The sequence below is a fragment of the Oncorhynchus keta genome, chromosome 24, assembly GCF_023373465.1.
Source record: "Oncorhynchus keta strain PuntledgeMale-10-30-2019 chromosome 24, Oket_V2, whole genome shotgun sequence".
In the NCBI taxonomy this organism is placed as follows: domain Eukaryota; kingdom Metazoa; phylum Chordata; class Actinopteri; order Salmoniformes; family Salmonidae; genus Oncorhynchus; species Oncorhynchus keta.
In genome coordinates this window covers 24,839,442-24,862,016 of record NC_068444.1, presented here as the reverse complement: position 1 = coordinate 24,862,016, position 22,575 = coordinate 24,839,442, and the positions used below count along the sequence as shown (strand labels likewise).

The 22,575-nt window shown below is 42.5% G+C and overlaps 2 protein-coding genes across 4 annotated transcripts; both read left to right on the top strand.

Moving 5' to 3' along the window:
• The first annotated feature begins 5,150 nt into the window (after positions 1–5,150).
• On the top strand, positions 5,151–7,508 carry LOC118402856 (proteasome subunit beta type-1-B). The gene is made up of 6 exons (XM_035801191.2): positions 5,151–5,348; positions 5,716–5,823; positions 6,265–6,346; positions 6,492–6,621; positions 6,779–6,885; positions 7,167–7,508. The coding sequence occupies exons 1-6, from the start codon at positions 5,248–5,250 to the stop codon at positions 7,350–7,352; spliced, it is 714 nt and encodes a 237-aa protein (XP_035657084.1). The 5' UTR covers positions 5,151–5,247; the 3' UTR covers positions 7,353–7,508.
• Positions 7,509–7,660: 152 nt separating this feature from the next.
• On the top strand, positions 7,661–13,091 carry LOC118402855 (TATA-box-binding protein). 3 transcript variants are annotated; one of them, XM_035801187.2, is made up of 9 exons: positions 7,661–9,432; positions 9,679–9,904; positions 10,505–10,610; positions 10,720–11,042; positions 11,202–11,289; positions 11,480–11,571; positions 11,659–11,826; positions 12,008–12,102; positions 12,193–13,091. In XM_035801187.2, the coding sequence occupies exons 3-9, from the start codon at positions 10,560–10,562 to the stop codon at positions 12,270–12,272; spliced, it is 897 nt and encodes a 298-aa protein (XP_035657080.1). In that variant the 5' UTR covers positions 7,661–9,432; positions 9,679–9,904; positions 10,505–10,559; the 3' UTR covers positions 12,273–13,091. The 3 variants fall into 3 exon arrangements, with proteins under 3 accessions (XP_035657080.1, XP_035657081.1, XP_035657082.1); XM_035801188.2 differs by lacking the exon at positions 7,661–9,432 and having other exon boundaries at positions 9,676–9,904; XM_035801189.1 differs by lacking the exons at positions 7,661–9,432; positions 9,679–9,904 and adding an exon at positions 9,912–10,057.
• Positions 13,092–22,575: the final 9,484 nt, after the last annotated feature.

Sequence of the window (22,575 nt, the reverse complement as noted above, 5' to 3'; positions counted from 1 at the left end):
GTCTCAGTACATGTATACAGTGAATATGTACAAATTAATGTGATGTGAGGCTCTCTCACCAATTGTTTGTGCAATATACACACATATATTTTCAGTTTGTGAGTGTATGATATGGGGCTTGGAGACATGTTTATTTTGACATTATAAAGAACAACTATTATAAACAATGGCAACACTGCCTTGTTGCACTGAGCCTTGCTGTTGTAAAACCACATCAGTGTCCAACTTTTGGCTGTCGTAAATACACCTCCCCCGACTTCACTCTTCAACTTTCATCTACAGTCGGTTGCTTTTGCCTAACCATTCAAACGAGCCCAGAAACAGAAAGGGCACATTCTATGTAGACGACTTTAAAGGCAAGGCAAGACTGACTCATCTGCAAATCACCTTGCATCATAAATAACTACTCAATAGTATTTGTAGATCAGTCAGTCAGTCACAATTAACCCAAGATACATCATGGTTTTGATGATCTCAAACACGGCCAACGACACCGCAGCCCAAGCAGCCATGCAAAACGGTCTTGAGTGGCAACAAATATGGCAACAAATCTTCCCAATTAGCTGTTTGCTTTCCATACATCCACTTGTGTTGATCAATGACGGCCTATAAGGGTGTTGATTAATCTAGCCCGGCGCCCGTGTAGGTGTGTTGATGTATTCCATTTGGAACCGGGCTGCCTTCTAGGTGTCTGTCCAACAGCAAAGTCAGCTCAAAACAAAAGTGACGTAATTACTACACCGATTCTGACTCTCATTGGATGTGGCTTGAAAACTATTAAGGAATACAAAGGGAAACCCAGCTGTGACCTGCCCAGTGAAGCGAGCCTACCAGACGAGCTAAATGCCTTTAGTACTCACTTCGAGGCAAGCAACACTGAAGCAGGCATGAGTGCACCAACTGTTCCAGACGACTGTGAGATCACGCTCTCCAGGTCAACATTCACAAAGCCGCGAGGCCAGACCGATTACCAGGACATGTACTCAAAGCATGCACGGCAAGTGTCTTCACTGACATTTTCAACCTCTCCCTGACCGAGTCTGTAAAACCTACATGTTTCAAAAAGACCACCATAGGCCCTGTGCCTAAGAAAGCGAAGGTAACCTGCCTAAATGATTACCGACCCGTAGCACTCGCCGGAAGTCACAAAGTACTTTGGAAAGGATGGTCATGGCTCACATCAACGCCATCATGCTGGAAACCCTAGACCTACTCCAATTCGCATAGTGCCCCAACAGATCCACAGATGATGCAATCTCAATTGCACGCCACACTGCCCTTTCCCACCTGGACAAAAGGAACACCTATGTGAGAATGCTGTTCATTGACTACAGCTCAGCGTTCAACACCATAGTACCCACAAACCTCATCACTAAGCTAAGAACCCTGGGACTAAACACGTCCCTCTGCAACTGGCAACAACACATCTGCCACGCTGATCATCAATACTGGGGCCACTCAGGGGTGCGTGCTTCGTCCCCTCCTGTACTCCCTGTTCACCCATGACTGCGTGGCCAAGCACGACTCCAACACAATCATTAAGTTTGCTGACGACACAACAGTGCTTAGCCTGATCACTGACAACAATGAGACAGTTATTGGGAGGAGGTCAGAGACCTGGAAGTGTGGAGCCAGGACTACAGCCTCTCCCTCAATGTGAGCAAGACAAAGAGCTGATCGTGGTCTACAGGAAAAGAAGCGCTGAACAGGACCCCATTAACACCGACAGGGCTGAAGTGGAGCAGGTCGAGAGTTTCAAGCTCCATGGTGTCCAAAACACTAACAAACTATAATTGTCCAAACACACCAAAACAGTCGTGAAGTGGGCACGACAACACATTTTCCCCTTCAGGAGACTGAAAAGATTTGGCATGGGTCCCCAGATCCTAATGAGGTTCTACAGGTGCACCATCGAGAGCATCCTGACCGGTTGCATCACCACCTGGTATGGCAACTGCTCGGCATTTGACCATAAGGCACTACAGAGGGTAGTGCGTACGGCCCAGTACATCACTGGGGCCTACCTTCCTGACATCCATGACCTATATGCTAGGAGTTGTCAGAGGAAGGCCCAAAAAATTGTCAAAGTCTCCAGTCACCCAAGTAATAGACTGTTCTCCCTGCTAATGCGCAAACTCGAGGACCAAAAGGCTCCTTTACAGCTTCTACCCACAAGCCATAAGACTGCTGAACAATTAATCAAATGGCCACCTCGACTATTTACATTTACACTTTGTTTTTTTATCATATCATGCTGCTACTCGCTGTTTATTATCTATGCATAGTCACTTTACAAATGACCTCAACTAACCTGTACCCCCGCACATTGACTCGTTACCGGTACTCCCTGTATATAGCCTCGCTATTGTTTTATAATTTTCTTGTGTTACTTTTTGATTTTATTAAACATTTTTACTTTAGTTTATTTACTAAATACTTTCTTAACTATATTTCTTGAACTGTATTGTTGGTAAAGGCCTTGTAAGTAAGCATTTCACAGTAAGGTTGTTGTTTTCGGCGCATGTGACAAATAACATTTGATTTGATTTAGTAATTAGCAGGATTCTGTGTTTTGCCATGCATGTGATTGCTTTTGATAAACATGCCTTTCCAATTAAAACTAGTTTCAAAATGTACACATTTATTTTATGGAAAAGAGCCTTGTTTTTCTTTATTTTATTTTACCCCTTTTTTCTCCCCAATTTCGTGTTATTCAATTGGTAGTAGTTACAGCCTTGTCTCATCGCTGCAGCTCCCGTACATACTCGGCAGAGGCGAAGGTCGAGAGCCATGCGTCCTCCGAAACACAACCCAATCAAGCCACACTGCTTCTTGACACAATGCCCATCCAACCCGGAAGCCAGCCGCACCAATGTGTCAGAGGAAACACTGTACACCTGGTGACCTGGTCAGCGTGCAATGCTTACGGCCCGCCACAGGAGTCACTAGTGCGCGATGAGACAACATGACCGAGCTGTGCAAATTACTGCAAACCATGTAGCATTATGTTGTAGGGGTGCTTTGCTGCAGGATTGACTGCAGGAGGGACTGGTGCACTTCACAAAATAGATAGCGTCATGAGGACGGAAAATTATGTGGAAATATTGAAGCAGCATCTCAAGACATCAGTTAAAGCTTGGTCGCAAATGGGTCTTCCAAATGGACAATGACCCCAAGCATACTTCCAAAGTTGTGGCAAAATGGCTGAAGGACAACAAAGTCAAGGTATTGAAGTGGCCATCACAAAGTCCTGACCTCAATTCCATAGAAAATTTGTGGGCAGAACTGAAAAAGTGTGTGAGAGCAAGAAGGCCTACAAACCTGACTCAGTTACACCAGCTCTGTCAGGAGGAATGGGCCACTTGCTGGGTGAATGGAGAAAAATAAGAAAGTCTGTCATCCTGTTGTTTTTTGATAAAGAGCACTTACCTACGCATGTGAAGCTTGGTTATGTAAGATATGCTGTAAGAGCTTTCGTCCCCAAACCACTGCAGTGTAAAAATTGTAAAGGATTTGTCCATGTTCCAAGTGTGTGCAGACGGACGGAGTATACTGAAGAACAATGTACAGAAAGACAACAGTGTTTCAATTGTGATGGGAATCATGAGTTACTGGAGTGCCCTGTAAGGGTGAAGGAGATTGAGATGGCAAAAGTTAGAGAGGTCAATCGAATCTCCTATGCGGAGGCGATTTAAACAAGTGTCGCTGTGAAAATATGGTAATAGATGGACCACAGCCTGAAGAAATGTTTGCTGGCAGTCAAAATAAAATAATTTGTTATTGTTCACATACACATATTTAGCAGATGTTATTGAGGGTGTCGCAAAATGCTTGTGTTCCTAGCTCCAACAGTGCAGTAGTATCTAACAATTCACAACAATACAAAAATCTAAAACAATGGAATTAATAAATATATAAATATTAGGACGAGCAATGTCAGAGTGGCATTGACTTATTAACAGTAGAATAGAATACATTATATACATATGAGATGAGTAAAGCAGAATGTAATCATTATTAAAGTGACTAGTGTTCCATTATTAAAGCAGCCAGTGATTCCATGTCTTTGTATATGGGGCAGCAGCCTCTAAGGTGCAGGGTTGAGTAGCCGCGTGGTAGCCGGCAAGTGATGGGTATTTAACAGTCTGATGGCCTTGAGATAGATGCTGTTTTTCAGTCTCTCGGTCCCAGCTTCGATGCCCCTGTACTGACCTCGCCTTCTGGATGATAGCGGGGTGAACAGGCTGGGCCTTGGGTGGTTGATGTCCTTGATAATCTTTTTGGCCTTCCTGTGACATCGAGTGCTGTTGGTGTTCTGGAGGGCAGGCAGTGTACCACTCTCTGGAGAGCCCTGTGGTTGCAGGTGGTGCAGATGCCGTACCAGGCGGTGATACAGCCCGACAGGATGCTCTCAATTGTGCATCTGTAAAAGTTGGAGGAGGGTCTTCGGGGCCAAGCCGAATTTCTTCAGCCGCTGTTGCTCCTTCTTCACCACACTGTCTGTGTGGGTGGACCATTTCAGATTGTCAGTGATGTGTACGCCTAGGAACTTGAAGCTTTCCACCTTCTCCACTGCGGTCCTGTCGATGTGGATAGGGGCGTGGTCACTCTGTTGTTTCCTGAAGTCCACGATCAGCTCCTTCAATTTGTTGTAGTTGAGGGAGAGGTTATTTTCCTGGCGCCACTCCGCCACCTTCACTTCCTCCCTGTAGGCTGTTTCGTCATTGTTGGTAATCAGCCCTACTACTGTTGTGTCGTCTGCAAACTTGATGATTGAGTTGGAGGTGTGCATGGCCACGCAGTCATGGGTGAACAGGGGTACTGGCACCGGAAGACAGCCTGCCGTCCCAGGCTCCCCTTGAGCTTGTGTAGGGATCAGCTCTGTTTTATTTTTAACAGAAAAGTTGTTTGATTAAATTATATTTTGATTTTTTGGGGTAGTAGTTGAGTAGTTTTTTTTTAGTTTGTTCAGTTTTTTTGTGAATTCTGTTTCCATGCCTCACACTAAATTGTGTGAACAACAATATACAGAAGAAGAATGTTGAGTTCACACCCATGTTCTGGTCGACAGTTGAGTTGCATTTACCCATGACTCCAGCCAGAAGGTGGTAGGAAAGACACATTTTTGTTTTGCGGGTTGTTGAAGAAGAAGAAGCATATCCGTTCGCCATATTGCAGTGATACAGCGATATTTCTCACTTGTCTTTGGGAAGCTGAAGAGTTTGCATTTCCTCGTTAACCGGCACAATGTTTGCGACACAAGTTTATGGAGATAATGGGAAAATGAAGGAATATCACTATACTGGACCAGTAGAGCACCGATTCTCTCCATATTCCTTTAACGGAGGGTAAGCATGAATATCCAACTAGCAAATCTTAGCAAGTTACCGTGAACTAGCTAATGCTGTTGTGCAGTCAGAACGGACAGTGATTTAATATAAGTTAGTGTCTGACTAAATGTGCCCATGAAGCAAATAACTTACACTTAAATAATCGAGATCACTATTGGCTAGTTACGTGAACAACAGACTTCGCTACCTACATGTTTAGTTTCGATTTCAGTTAGCATACGTTAGCTCGTATCTGACGCTAACAGCAGTTAGACTAGTTTCTTTATAGCTAGCTACTTATGTCACGGAGCTGATTAATGTTTTGCCAAAACGAACTTGTTTGTCAGGGAGCCTCAAAGTCTTAACATGGTTTTTGTGCTTCCAGGACTGTGCTTGCTGTTGCCGGTGAAGACTTTGCCATTGTGGCCTCTGACACCCGTTTGAGTGAAGGCTATTCAATACACAGCCGTGACTCTCCAAAATGCTACAAGTTGTAAGTCAAACACACACTACTGTATTTCCAAGGATGAGCGAAGGCACATTGTCAGATGGTGTGGTTTAACTCCACTAACTGGCTCACTATTTCTACGTTTAAACAGGCAGTCAAATCCTCAGCAAATATTTTTCAGAAATTGGTCTTTTGACCTATCAGATTAGTTCTGAAAGAGCTTGCTGTGAAAATATCTAAAGTGATTGGTCAAACTCGCAATTAGAGGGGAAAATATCATAATTGGGCTGCCTATCTAAACACAGCCTAAGTGACTCATCAATGTCTTATGTATTGACGCAGATGACACTTCTAAATGCAGTCTTGGTAAAACAAAATCATTTTAAATGGTGGTGGATACTGCTTGTGAACATCATAATACATTGGATGTAAATTAATATTCAACCACTAAATGCTGTTACTAATACAGTTTTTCATTTATCACAGGACAGATACAACTGTCATAGGATGCAGTGGATTCCATGGAGATTGCTTGACTCTTACTAAAATCATTGATGCAAGATTAAAGGTTAGATCATCTTGGGCTTGAGACTGTTTCACTTTCATTCATAAATGTTACTTTAAAAATAGTTAGCTAAGCTGAAACTTATGGAATACTGCTGTACACTTAGTTAGCATTTGTAAATGTTTCATTTTCAAACACATATTTGTAGATGTACAAGCACTCCAACAACAAGTGCATGACAAGTGGAGCAATTGCAGCCATGCTGTCAACAATCCTGTACGGTAGAAGATTCTTCCCCTACTATGTTTACAACATCATCGGTGGCTTGGATGAGGAGGGTATGTCTCCTGCTCTATTTCTGTTATTACTATAATCACAATGCTTGGTTAATTTTCCATGTAATTTATTCACTGCATATTTTTTTGTTTTTTTAATCCACTTCTAGTCCAATATGTATTACTCTCCTAACTGATTTGGATTGTTTTTGCTTTTCAGGTAAAGGAGCTGTTTATAGTTTTGACCCAGTGGGATCCTATCAGAGAGACACATACAAAGCTGGAGGTTCAGCGAGTGCTATGCTGCAACCTCTGCTTGACAACCAGGTAAAGAAACAAAGGGGCATAAGTTCAGCATCACTATCTTTTTAAGGGCTTTGTTCCCCCTGAAGCACCTCTGTCCAATGGATTGTACTGCAATCCAACAGTACAATATGATTTGAATATTTGTGTTTAAAAGAAAAAAAGTGATGTATTATTTGGCGGTTTCAAGGCAACTTTAGACATTCTAGTGGCCTAATTGATACGGTATTGGTTCGGAACAAACCAGTTCTTGGTTTCTGTATAGCCCCTTATCGTCTTTGTCTTTATTATTAATTTACAATCAGATTGGATTCAAGAACATGGAGGGTGTGCAGCACCTGCCCCTGAGCCAGGAGAAGGCTGTGCAGCTGGTCAAAGATGTCTTCATCTCCGCTGCTGAGAGAGATGTGTACACCGGGGATGCCCTCAGGATCTGCATCGTCACCAAGGATGGCATCGAAGAAGAGACAGTCCCTCTCAGGAAGGACTGAACAACCTGCCGCTGTCAACCTCCCACTTTTGTCTGTATTTTTCATATTTTGGACTTATCTCCTGCTTTTCTTTTTACATTCTTGCTGAAGAAAAATGTTCCCTGTAGTTAATTTTGTCAGTGACTATTTTTATTAAACATTAAATGTTTGAAAATGTATTTGATTACAATGGAGTATGAACTGTTTAGAAAAACCAACAAACACGGTGTATAAAACATTAGAAACACCGTCCTAATATTAAGTTGCACCCTGTTTTGCCCTCAGAACAGGCTCAATTTGTTGAGGCATGGACTCTACAAGGTGTTGAAAGCGTTCCACAGGGATGCTGGCCCATGTTGATTCAATGCTTCTCACAGTTGTATTAAGTTGGCTGGATGTCCTTTGGGTGGTGAACCATTCTTGATATGGATAGGAAACTGTTGAGCGTGGAAACCCTGCAGTGCTGTAGTTCTTGACACACTCAAACCGGTGCACATGGCACCTACTACAATACCCCAGTTCAAAGGCACTTAAAATTTTGTCTTGCCCATTCACCCTCTGAATGGGGCACAATCCATGTCTCAAAGCTTTAAAATCCTTAATTAACCTCTCCTCCCCTTCATCTGCACCAGGGCTGCCCAACCCTCTTCCTGGAGATCTACTGTCCTGTGGGTTTTCAGTCCAACCCTAATTTAACACCTGATTCTACTAATTAGCTGCTCAACCAGACCTTAACTAGCTGAATCTGATATGCTAAATTAGGGTTGGACTGAAACTTCATGACAGATTACCAGGAAGAGGGTTGGGCAGCCTTGATTTACACTGAAGTGGATGTAACAGTTGGCATCATAGCTTTCACTTGGTCAGTCTGTCATGGAAAGAGCAGGTGTTACTAATGTTTTGTACACATGTATATGCCATCGGTCCCATGATTGGAATTGGTTCCTTTAGAAGAGAGTTGGTTAAGGCTCGCAATAATACTTTTTGCCAAATAGGGGTGTTTACAACTGTAGAGATTGAGTTTGGACATTCAGAACTGGATCCACAACCATGCTGTGCCATAACTGTCCAGGCCTATTTGTGGTAGTATTTTCAAATGTAACTCCTCAGAGGTGTACTACACATTAAAACCCCTATGCAGCTAGGGGAATGCTTCTGACAAAGAACAGAAACCAGGGATTATTCTTCTGCTGCCACAAATGTAATTGAGGGGCAACTGCAGGAGCAGGGGTTGAACCAGTGACCCTGTGGATCAAGGCATGTGCACTACAACCTGTGCCATAAAAGCAAAAATCCTATCTAAGCATGCTCAGGCCAGGAAGATTACACATGGGTCAGGATAAAGATGAGTGACAGGAGTGACGTTTTTGGAAAAAGTGGACCCTTGCCTTTGGCTGATCCATTTGGAGTTTCATGGTGGGTGAAAACAGTTAGCTGCTGTGGAATTGGTGAGGGGAACCAGAAGTGGTCTTGTGATGATTGTGTTTCTGCTGGTCAGAGGGAGCAGGTGCTCTGCTAAACGAATGGGGGCAAGAGATGTGAATTGTTTTGCTCTCAAGAAAAGAGCGCCATTAAAATGAGTGACTTATTTACAAAGTTTTTGGAACATATTCCTGTTGGAACGTTCCACAAATTACACCCACCCTCCTGTATGATTTTTTTGTACCAAATACATTACACTGTTACAGGTGCCACGTTTATGGGCATGTGGCAGCAGTGTGGAGGAGGGAGGATCCTAGGTGTGCAGAAGGGCATGAGACAAAGGAATGTGTAGCATTGGGGAAAGTAGTGTTAATTGTAGGGGTGCCCATGTGGCTGGGGATCAGAAATGTCCCGTGCGAGAAGCAGGTTGAGGTTTCCAGGGTAAGAATAGTGCAGAAGTTGTCATATGCTGAGGCAGTGAAGAAAGTAGAGGAAGGTCAAGGGGGAGGGAGAGGAGTGCTGTGAGTATTAGATCTGTACCAGTACAGAGGGATAAACCAACAAGTGATATATGTTTCAGGAAGATTGTATTTTTGGCATTTATAGCAATGGTTATCAACTGTACTGCAGGGATGGAACGTAGTCACAGAAACTAGGTTGTGGTGGCAGCTGCAAAGAGGTATGTGGGTGTGTGAGACTTGACATCAAAAGATTTTCGTGCTGTTTTAATTGGTGGTGTCCCATTCTTTCAGGCTGTTGGTCTCAAGTAGGGCTAAATAGATAGAAAGTGGATTATGTTTATAAAAAATAAAACAAATGTTAGTGTACTGTTAGATGCCAACTGCCGTTAAACTTAATTGAAGACTACACACGCTCAGGCCAAGAAAATATATAATGCCAACCCCTTTTATTTTTTCTTGAACAGCACTTTCTGTTTTTGATTTGGGGGAACTGATGCCCTTGTACCTTGTCAGAGAAAAGAATCAAGGATGTATTAGGAACTTTGATGGATGCCAACCGCTTTGATGGATTTCCTCATCGGAAAAGGCTTAGGAACTTTGACACCGGAAGTGGTCGCTGTTTAGAACAAGTGCATGAATCCGTGGAACCATCAGCTAGCCAAAGCTCTTTTGAATGTTATAGAGACGGGGGTGAGTATTTGACGTATTTACGGAGTCCCTTCTCAACACAACAGCATCACTTAGTGAGCAAAACACTAACGACCACACGATTGTTGCCATGGCAGTAGGTAGCTTGCGTTGGCTAACGTAACTACTACGCTAACCTGGCCAACTGCAAGTCAGGTGCGACATTTGCGCCAAACTGTTTTTTTACGTTCACACGAAGCTGCATGGTTTCTGTAAACAAAAGCATACATTTCAAAGTTGGATTGAATTTCAATGCGTGGTGTTAAAGTGCTGGGTAGCTATGTTAAACGTTCGCGCGCCACAGTAGCGGTAGCTAACTTAGTTAACGTTGTTAGCTGACTGTCTGGCTGCAAAGGTTAACTAGATAAATTAGCTGTCTATAGTTAGTTAGGTACTGCTGCCATTATGTGGTCTAGTTGAGTGATTGGTCAAGTTTCCATTGACAAGTGTTTGCAACCGATTTCCCCGGTCTCAATGCTTAGCCAACTTTCTGTATGTGATTTGTCTTTACTTTCTGGTCAAAAGAAGCGATCTAAGGGGTTCGCTGCTACGCTCTGCTATTACGATTCATGACTTGTCGAAATTATCAATCCTACTCCTCAGAGAATTGCAGGCCTTTGAGACGGCCAGTCAAGTGAACGCTTCATAATTTGAGGACATGGAGCAGAACAACAGTTTGCCTCCTTTCCAGGGTCTTGCCTCCCCTCAGGTAACACATTTGAGTGAGACGTTATTGTTGTCAACACAGGAACAACATTGCTCAAATGTTTTTAGATTCAACTAGCCTAATTGAGGGATTGTTCTTCCATCTGTCAAAGGGGGCAATGACTCCTGGTATGCCCATTTTCAGCCCCATGATGCCCTATGGCAGTGGTCTGACTCCCCAACCTGTCACGAACACAAACAGCCTGTCTCTCCTGGAAGAGCAGCAGCGGCAACAACAGCAGCAGGCTTCGTCCCAGCAGGCTGGGGTGCCAGGGGGTTTGGGACAGACACCACAGCTTTATCACTCCCAAACGGTCACCACCACCACACTGCCAGGAAACACTCCCCTCTACACCGCTACACCGCTAACCCCCATGACACCCATCACACCTGCCACTCCTGCCTCTGAGAGTTCTGGGATTGTCCCTCAGTTACAGTAAGTGTTCCTGAACAGTTCATTAGTCTCAACCCCTATGTACTCCTATAAAGCTGAAATGCAAGAAGCTAATAGATGAAGGTGAATAGTGATGTGACCATATCAACAGTGAGAATCTCCATCCTGATGGCATGGTTTATTTCCTTCCTTCTTTTTTAGGAACATCGTATCCACTGTGAACTTGGGCTGCAAACTTGACTTGAAAACAATAGCACTACGAGCTAGAAATGCTGAGTACAACCCCAAGGTAAGCATAAATTGTTATTCTTCATTTGCACAAATCATTGTCAGGGCCCAGGGAAAGGTGAAATAGGACCAGGCTAAAATGTAACTAGAATGGGCCCACAAGGCATGTTGCTTCGGGTCTGAGAATGTCCCACCAAGACACTGTTCTATTGACAAAATGTTAAACTTTCTCAACTGTTCTTGTCTTACAGCGATTTGCTGCTGTAATCATGAGAATACGAGAGCCAAGAACAACTGCACTTATCTTCAGTTCTGGAAAAATGGTTTGCACGGGAGCCAAAAGGTTATTATCTTTTTTCTTAAAGAACACAAAACATGTCTAAACAACATCTGTTTAAAGACCTCCTCATGCTCTCTCCTACCCCTTTAGTGAAGAGCAGTCCCGCCTAGCGGCCAGGAAATATGCCAGAGTTGTGCAGAAGTTGGGCTTCCCAGCCAAATTTCTTGATTTCAAGATTCAGAACATGGTGGGCAGCTGTGACGTCAAATTCCCCATTCGGTTAGAGGGACTTGTACTAACTCACCAACAGTTCAGCAGGTTTGTCATATTCACTACTGCAAAATTAAAGCCTGTAATATCTGATGGGATGCATTCTTATACTGGTAATTCTGCCATATTTTGTACATTGTTTATAATACTAAGATTGGTATTCTAAAGTGATTTAGTACTGGGAGCAAAGATTAGAAGTAGGCCTAATTTTTTTCCCTTATTTTTCCAGTTATGAACCTGAGTTGTTCCCTGGGCTAATCTACAGAATGATCAAACCCAGAATTGTCCTGCTGATATTCGTTTCAGGCAAAGTTGTATTAACAGGTGAGGTTTTTCTCCCTTTCCTAATAACATAGAGTAAGGGCATTTGTTGTCGAATGTAACTTTACTATCCTTTTTGCTGCTTATTTCAAGGTGCAAAGGTCAGAGGAGAAATTTATGAAGCATTTGAAAACATCTACCCCATCTTGAAAGGATTCAGGAAGACGACGTAAATATTTATGCCTGCAATCTTTTTTATTTTATTTTTTTAATAGTCACAGGGGAACTTGCTCTGTTGTGACTCGTTACATTGAGACTCTGATTGAACCTGTACATTTTAATCGGCAAGTCGGGGACCCCTCCTAATCACCTTAATGGTGATTTGATAAAAGGGGAAATGCTGTATTTTAGCAGTTTTATTTGTTTTTAAATGACTCTTGCTTGATATTAAATGAGGCCGTCTGACTGACAATTTCTTTTTATTGAAGCATTTAATTTTTCTAATATAGGTTTTAAGATGTTATCCTATCATTTCTCAGTGCATGTTTGTCCACACAACCCTACAAGCAGACATTCAAGATTACTAACCTTATTCTTTAAATGGTTTTTACAGTCAATTTAACTGTTATGAATAATCTCCAGATTGAATGTTACTTAGGATTGTGTTGCAAGGCTTACAAATTTGTCATTATTGTGATAATATTTTTTGTACATATTCCATTTTGATAACTCTTTGCTGCTGAAGTAAAAAGAATGGTGTAACATGGAGTGGAACATTCATCATGCAACCTTGTGCATCTGAGTTTTATTAGTAACTATGTACCTCGGATGTCTTTTCTCATTCAGTTTTTGGTCATTTTAAGTGCTATTTAAGAACAGTCATGTTTTAATGCTAAAATAGACAAATCAATTCACTGTGGATTTTGTTTCAATAGTTGATACGTACTGTATATTTGGTCTACCAACTAAGCACACGTAAGCAGTCAGTCATTATGTTCTTGTTTTAAATGTTATTTTGCTCCATTGTGCACAATTAAATATTCACATACCAATTGTGATCTCCCTCGTCAGTTAAAGCTTTTATCAGGGTATGGCAAGATTATGAACTAGTCATAATTTCACCTGATCCATCAAATGTTATTGGACATGCGTATTTAGCGAAATGATTGTTTCTAGCTCCAACAGTGCAGTAATATCTAACAATACACACTTCTAAATAGAGGAATGGAATTAGGAATATATAAATATTTGGACAAGCAATGTCAGCGTGGCATAGACTAAAATGCAGTACAATAGAATACAGTATAGACATGAGATGGGAATGCAAAATATGTAAACATTATTAGTGACTAGTGTTCCATTATTAAAGTGGCCAGTGATTTCAAGTCTGCATATAGGGCAGTAGCCTTAAATGTGCTAGTGATAGCTATTTAACAGGCTGATGGCCTTGAGAGAGTGCTGTTTCTCGGTCCCAGCTTTGATGAACCTGTACTGACCTCGCCTTCTGGATGATAGTGGGGTGAACAGGCAGTGGCTCAGGTGGTTGTTGTTCTTTATCTTTTTGGCCTTCCTGTGACATGGAGTGTTGTAAGTGTCCTGGAGGACAGGTAGTGTGACCCCCGGTGATGCGCTGGGCAGACTGCACCACTCTGGAGAGCCCTCCGGTTACGGGCGGTGATACGAATGGCACAGCAGTCTAAGGCACTGCATCTCAGTGCTAGAGGCGTCACTACAGACCCGGGTTCGATTCCAGGCTGTATCACAACCGGCATTGATTGGGAGTCCCATCAGGTGGCACACAATTGGCCCAGCGTCATCCGGGTTAGGGTTGGCCTTGGTAGGTCGTCATTGTAAATAAGAATTTGTTCATAACTGACTTGCATCTATAAAAGTTTGAGGGTTTTAGGTGCCGAGCCAAATTTCTTCAGTCTCCTGAGCCTTCCACTGCAATCCTGTCAATGTGGGTAGGGGTGTGTTCCCTCTGCTGTTTCTGGAAGTCCATGATAGGCTCCTTTGTTGACGTTGAGAGGTTATTTTCATTGCACCGCATACCCAGGGCCCTCACCTCCCTGTGGTGCTGTCTTGTCATTGTTGGTAATCAGGCCTACTACTGTTGTCGTCAAACTTGTTGATTGAGTTGGAGGCGTACGTGAACAGGGAGTACAGGAGGGGGCTGAGCACACACCCTTGTGGTGCCCCAGCAAAGTGGAGGTGTTGTTTCCTATCTTCACCACCTTGGGGTGGACCGTCAGGAAGTCCAGGACCCAGTTGCACAGGGCGGAGTTCAGACCCAGGGCCTCAAGCTTAATGATGAGCTTGGAGGGTACTATGGTGTTGAATGCTGAGCTATAGTCAATGAACAGCATTCTTACATAGGTATTCCTCTTGTCCAGATGGGATAGGGCAGTGCATCAGTGGATCTATTGGGCAGTAAGCAAATTGAAGTGGGTCTAGGGTGTCCAGTGAAGGCAGGGGTGATATGATCTTTAACTAGCCTCTCAAAGCACTTCATGATGACAGAAGTACGGGGCGATAGTCATTTAATTCAGTTACCTTTGCTTTCTTGGGTAGGGGAACAATGGTGGCTATCTTGAAGCATGTGTGGACAGCAGACTGGGATAGGGAGAGATTAAATATGTCCGTAAACACTCCAGCCTATGAACACGGATTTGCGATAACTTTGACCTCAGTTTAAAGAATGGACACAAACAATTGTGGAAGGTGCATCATGACATTTTAACATGCAAATTGCATTTATTGATATGTAATGCTCAAATTACATTCCATTACAGCAACCTTTTTAAACTGGATTTGAAGCAAACAAACAATGGACTAATATTAGGTCTTTTGCTTTTTGGTTATGATAAAGCAAGTTCTGTCTCAAATCTGTTGAAAAAGATTAATACTTTCATACAACAGAAATGGCAATAATGTATAAACTAATATTTAGGCTGTGTCCAATACCAAACATTTTCTCCCTTCCCTCTGCTTTTGATGACCCGCCTTAACGAAAGCACTAGATAAGTAAATACAACGCAGTCTAACTTTTTACCATCAACTAAAGAGGTGCATTCCATGCTATTCTGTGCGTACCCCACTGTTTCACTTGACTCTTCTTTTTGATGTTCCTCAGGCACTGCACTGGACTGCACTAAAGGTTAATTGAACGTTTATCTTTCAAGGAGGGGGGACACACAATTTCAAATAGTTTAACAGTCCAGGGTAGGGGTTTCCCAAACTCGGTTTTTATTTTTACTTATTTTCACCCACACACACACGGCGGACCTGAACACCTCATATGTAAAATAAATGTGTAGAGGGGTGCATTGTGGACTCAATGAAAATGTGTTATTTTACAAGGCCAATTCATTGCATAATTTTATTTGAGTAAACATTGAAAATGGGTCCCACAGACCTGAACACCACACACGGGTTAACTAGGGTTAACTACTATTGAACTGCATTGTTGGTTAATTTTAACTACATTTTTTATTTAACCTTTATTTAACCAGGTAGGCAAGTTGAGAACAAGTTCTCATTTACAACTGCGACTTGGCCAAGATGAAGCAAAGCAGTTTGACACACAACAACACAGAGTTACACATGGAATAAACAAAGTCAATAATACAGTAGAAAAAAGGTATATATACATTGTGTGCAAATGAGGTAAGGCAATAAATAGGCCATGGTGGAGTAATTACAATATAGCAATTAAACACTGGAGTGATAGATATGCAGAAGATGACCACCCCCAGGTGGTGAGGGTAGGAAACAACATCTCCACCCCACTGATCCTCAACACGGGCCCCACAAAGGTGTGTTCTCAGCCCTCTCCTGTACTCCCTGTTCACCCATGACTGCGTGGCCATGCATACCTCCAACTCAATCATCAAGTTTGCAGACGACACCACAGTGATAGGCTTGATTACCAACAACGACGAGACGGCCTACAGGGAGGAGGTGAGGGCCCTCGATGTGTGGTGTCAGGAAAATAACCTCACACTCAACGTCAACAAAACAAAGGAGATGATCGTGGACTTCAGGAAACAGCAGAGGGAGCACCCCCCTATCCACATCAACGGTACAGTAGTGGAGAAGGTGGAAAGTTCAAGTTCAAGAACAAACTGAAATGGTCCACCCACACAGACAGCGGGGTGAAGAAGGTGCAACAGTATCTCTTCAGCCTCAGGTGGCTGAAGAAATTTGGCACCGAAAACACACACAAACTTATCGTACGTATCACCGCCTGGTACGGCAGCTGCTCCGTCCACAACCGTAAGGCTCTCCAGAGTAGAGGTCGACCGATTAATCGGAACGTCAACAAAACTAAGGAGATGATTGTGGACTTCAGGAAACAGCAGAGGGAACACCCCCCTATCCACATCGATGGAACAGTAGTGGAGAGGGTAGCAAGTTTTAAGTTCCTCGGCATACACATCACAGACAAACTGAATTGGTCCACTCACACAGACAGCATTGTGAAGAAGGCGCAGCAGCGCCTCTTCAACCTCAGGAGGCTGAATAAATTCGGCTTGTCACCAAAAGCACTCACAAACTTCTACAGATGCACAATCGAGAGCATCCTGGCGGGCTGTATCACCGCCTGGTACGGCAACTGCTCCGCCCTCAACCGTAAGGCTCTCCAGAGGGTAGTGAGGTCTGCACAACGCATCACCGGGGGCAAACTACCTGCCCTCCAGGACACCTACACCACCCGATGTTACAGGAAGGCCATAAAGATCATCAAGGACATCAACCACCCGAGCCACTGCCTGTTCACCCCGCTATCATCCAGAAGGCGAGGTCAGTACAGGTGCATCAAAGCTGCGACCGAGAGCCTGAAAAACAGCTTCTATCTCAAGGCCATCAGACTGTTAAACAGCCACCACTAACATTGAGTGGCTGCTGCCAACATACTGACTCAAATCTCTAGCCACTTTAATAATTAAAAATTGGATGTAATAAATGTATCACTAGTAATTTTAAACAATGCCACTTTATATAATGTTTACATACCCTACATTACTGATCTCATATATATATACTGTACTCTATACCATCTACTGCATCTTGCCTATGCCATACGGCCGTCGCTCATCCATATATTTATATGTGCAGTTGAAGTCTGAAGTTTACATACACCTTAGCCAAATACATTTAAACTCACATTTTATCCTAATAGAAATTCCCTGTCTTAGATCAGTTAGGATCACCACTTTATTTTAAGAATGTGAATTGTCAGAATAATAGTAGAGAATTATTTATTTTATCACATTCCCAGTGGGTCAGATGTTTACATACACTAATTTATTATTTGGTGGCATTGCCTTGAAATTGTTTTATTTGGGTCAAACATTTTGGGTAGCCTTCCACAAGCTTCCCATAATAAGTTGGTATGTATTTTGGCCCATTCCTCCTGACAGAGCTGGTATAACTGAGTCAGGTTTGTAGGCCTCCTTGCTCGCACACACTTTTTCAGTTCTGCCCACAAATTTTCTATGTGATTGAGGTCAGGGCTTTGTGATGGCCACTCCAATACCTTGACTTTGTTGTCCTTACGCCATTTTGCCACAATTTTGGAAGTATGCTTGGGGTCATTGTCCATTTGGAAGACCCATTTGTGACCAAGCTTTAACTTCCTGACTGATGTCTTGAGATGTTGCTTCAATATATCCACATAATTTTCCTACCTCATGATGCCAGCTATTTTGTGAAGTGCACCAGTCCCTCCTGCAGCAAAGCACCCCACACCATGATGCTGCCACCCCCGTGCTTCATGGTTGGGATGGTGTTATTCGGCTTGCTGTGATGTTTGCGTACTGGCGGCAGAGAAGTCAGGAGCAGGAGAGCAAAGACGATGTTACAACGGTGCAGTTTAATAATAAAATCACAGAGAACAAACACAAATAAATAAATACAATGGGACAAAACCCTTCGCACGCCAGACATAACGTGCACAAACTCTTACAATCAACAATACTGGAAAAGGACATGTGGGGAACAGAGGGTTAAATACACAACATGTAATTAATGGGATTGAAACCAGGTGTGATGGAAGACAAGACAAAACAAATGGAAAATGAAAGGTGGATCGGCGATGGCTAGAAGACCGGTGACGTCGACCGCCAAACGTCGCCCGAACAAGGAGAGGGGCCGACTTCAGAGGAAGTCGTGACACTTGCAAGCCTCCCCCTTTTTCCAACAAACATAACGATGGTCATTGTGGCCAAACAAATCTATTTTTGTTTCATCAGACCAGAGGACATTTCTCCAAAAAGTACAATCTTTGTCCCCATGTGCTTTTGCAAACCGTAGTCTGACATTTTTATGGCGATTTTAGAGCAGTGGCTTCTTCCTTGCTGAGTGGCCTTTAAGGTTATGTTGATATAGGACTTGTTTTACTGTGGATATAGATACTTTTGTACCTGTTTCCTCCAGCATCTTCACAAGGTCCTTTGCTGTTGTTCTGGCATTGATTTTAGCTTTTCGCACCAAAGTAAGTTTATTTCTAGGAGACAGAATGCGTCTCCTTCCTGAGCGGTATGACGGCTGTGTGGTCCTATGGTGTTTATACTTGCGTACTATTGTTTGTACAGATACACGTGGTACCTTCAGGCATTTGGACGTTGCGCCCAAGGATGAACCAGATTTGAGAATGGCTACAATTTATTTCTTGAAGTCTTGGCTGATTTCTTTTGATTTTCCCATGATGTCAAGCAAAGAGACACTGAGTTTGAAGGTAGGCCTTGAAATGCATAGCACAGATACACCTTCAATTGACTCAAATGATGTCAATTAGCCTATCAGAATCTTCTAAAGCCATGACATAATTTTCTGGAATTTTCCAAGCTATTTCAAGGCACAGTCAACTTAGTGTATGTAAACTTCTGACCCACTGGAATTGTGATTCAGTGAATTAAGTGAAATAATATGTCTGTAAACAATTGTTGGAAAATGACTTGTGTCATGCACAAAGTAGATGTCCTAACCAACTTGCCAAAACTATAGTTTGTAAACAAGAAATTTGTGGAGTGGTCGAAAAAAATAGTTTTAATGACTCCCACCTAAGTGTATGTAAACTTCTGACTTCAACTGTACATATTCGTATTCATTCCTTTACATTTGTGTGTGTGTATAAGGTAGTTGTTGTGAAATTGTTAGAGTACTTGTTAAATATTACTGCATGTTCGGAACTAGAAGCACAAGCATTTCGCTACACTCGCATTAATATCTGCTAGCCATGTGTAAGTGACCAATAACATTTGATTTGACTTGCCCTTGACCAGCACAAAAACACCCTGTGGGGTACTGCACTAGCATCGAATTGTCCCCGCCATATTTAACTTTTCAGGGAAGTCAGGAACCAATACACACAGTCAGTTCGGAAAGCAAATGCTAGTTTTTTCAAACAGAAATTTTCATCCTGCAGCACTAATTCCAAAATTAGTAAGGTGAATGCACCAATTTGTAAGTCGCTCTGGATAAGAGCGTCTGCTAAATGACTTAAATGTAATGTAAATGTAAAATGTTTTGGGACACTGTAAAGTCCATGGAGAATAAGAGTACCTCCTCCCAGCTGCCCACTGCACTGAAACTAGGAAACACTGTCACCACTGATAAATACACAATAATCGAGAATTTCAATAAGCATTTCTCTACGGCTGGCCGTGCTTTCCACCTGGCTACCCCAACAGCTCTGCAGGCCCCGCAGCAACTTCATTGACCTGTTCAAGGCTTTCGACTGTCAATCGGCAGACTCAACAGCCTTGGTTTCTCTAATGACTCCCTCGTCTGGTTCACTAACTACTTCTCAGATAGAGTTCAGTGTGTCAAATCGGAGGGCCTGTTGTCTCTGGCAGTCTCTATGGGGGTTCAGGGTTCAATTTTCGGGCCGACTCTTTTCTCTGTATACATCAGTGATGTCGCTCTTGCTGCGGGTGATTCTTTGATACACCTCTACGCAGACGACACCATTATGTATACATCTGGCCCTTCTTTGGACACTGTGTTAACAAGCCTCCAAAAGAGCTTCAACGCCACGCTCCTTCTGTGGCCTCCAACTGCTCTTAAATGCTAGTAAAACTAAGTGCATGCTCTTCAATCGATCGCTGCCCGCACCTGTCCACTCGACTAGTATCACTACTCTGGGCGGTTCTGACTTAGAATATATAGACAACTATAAATACCTAGGTATCTGGCTAGACTGTAAACTCTCCTTCCATACTCTCATTAAGCATCTCCAATCCAAAATTAAATCTAGAATCAGCTTCCTATTTCGCAAAATTGCCTCCTTCACTCATGCTGCCAAACATACCCTCGTAAAACTGACTATCCTACCGATCCTTGACTTCGGTGATGTCATTTACAAAATAGCTTCCAACACTCTACTCAAGAAATTGGATGTAGTATATCACAGTGCCATCCATTTTGTCACCAAAGCCCCATATACTACCCACCACTGCGACCTGTATGTGCTCATTGGCTGGTCCCCGCTACATTTTTGTCACCAAACCCACTGGCTCCAGGTCATCTGTAAGTCTTTGCTAAGTAAAGCTCCGCCTTATCTCTGCTCACTGGTCACCATAGCAGCACCTACCTGTAGCACACGCTCCAGCAGGTATATTTCACTGGTCATCCCCAAAGCCAACACCTCCTTTGGCCGTCTTTCCTTCCACTTTTCTGCTGCCAATGACTGGAACGAATTGCAAAAGTCACTGAAGTTGGAGACTCATTTCTCTCTCACTAACTTTAAGCATCAGCTGTCAGAGCAGCTTACTGATTACTACACATGTACACAGCCCATCTGTAAATAGCCCACCCAACTACCTCATCCCCATATTGTTATTTTTGTTGTTGTTGCTCTTTTGCACCCCAGTATCTCTACATTCACATCATCATCTGCACATCTATCACTCCAGTGTTAATGCTAAATTGTAATTATTTCACCACTATGGCCTATTTATTGCCTTACCTCCCTAATCTTTCTACATTTGCACACACTGTATATAGATGTCTCTATTGTGTTATTGACTGTACATTTGTTTATCCCATGTGTAACTCTGTGTTGTTGTTTTTGTCGCACTGCTTTGCTTTATCTTGGCCAGGTCGCAGTTGTAAATGAGAACTTGTTCTCAACTGGCCTACCTGGTTAAATAAAGGTGAAATAAAAAAAATAGTAGGAGCTTAAGTAAATTATTCTAAAGAACTTCATATTCTACAGACCCTATTGCTCTAGCACTACAATCTACATGGTGTTACTTCTTGGATGACTGTGGTCTAAATACCCAGTAGCCCTTTCTACTCAACCCATTCCATTGGTCCTAATGCAATACACTGGTGTGCCTATAAATACAATTTTGGCTTATAAGAGAAAAAATATCTAAAATAATGCAAAGTGTTGCTGGCCGTTGAATACATTTTACAGACCCTACTGAGTATTCCCTACAGTAATTCTACTGCAGTACTGTCACGTTCTGACTATAGTTCTGTTATTTTATTCTTTGTTTTAGTATGGACAGGGCGTGAGTTGGGGTCGGCAGTCTGTTTGTTTTTCTATGTTGGTTTTTGTGTTCGGCCTAGTATGGTTCTCAATCAGAGTCAGGTGTCGTTAGTTGTCTCTGATTGGGAATCATACTTCGGTAGCCTGGGTTTCACTTTTGGTTTGTGGGTGTTTGTTACCGTGTGAGTGTTTGGGCCACACGGTACTGTTTCGGTTTTGTACATTCATGTTGTCATTTATTGTTTAGTGTTCTGAGTTTTAATTAAACATCCTCATGAACACTTACCACGCTGTGCTTTGGTCCTCCTCTCTTACTCCCGAAGACATCTGTTACAAGTACCCAGAATAGTTTTTGCTTTATAAGCCCATTTTTATTCCATGTACAGTGATTCGCATTGTGGCAAATGGAGTGGGTGGAGTAAAAGGCCATCAACATTCCATATTATTCAGAGCCCCGTCAAATGACACCATATATTCTACAGACCCTACTGAATTTTCCCTAAAATACTTTTACTGTGGTGAAAAGAATCGTTTTTGCTCTATAAGACAATATGTCATTTATATGCCTACAGTGTATTGCATTTGGACCAATGGAGTGGGTTGAGTGGAAAGGGCTACTGGGTATTTAGACCACAGTCATCCAAGAAATAACACCATATATAGACTTTAGTGCTAGATTAATAGGATCTGGAGAATATGATGTTCCTTACATTCATTTATTTAAGCTTTAACCATTCACTATATGCTCCACCTTATATTATTTATCGTATATAAAGCACTAATTGTCTTTAGTTTCGAATTTTCCCCGGCGTAGTTACAAAATCATAACATTTTAACATTATGCGCTATTCAAAGCTGCAAAAATAATTGATTTATGAACAACACATAGCGTTTTAACGCATACTTTTATTTGGAAGGCAAATCTGAAAACCGGAAGTCTTAATGCTGCCGACATGACGCGACATCTTTGTCTCTGACGTGGTCAATCAATATATCATATTTCCTGTCGAAGTCCACCAGGTAACAGATTTGAGCTA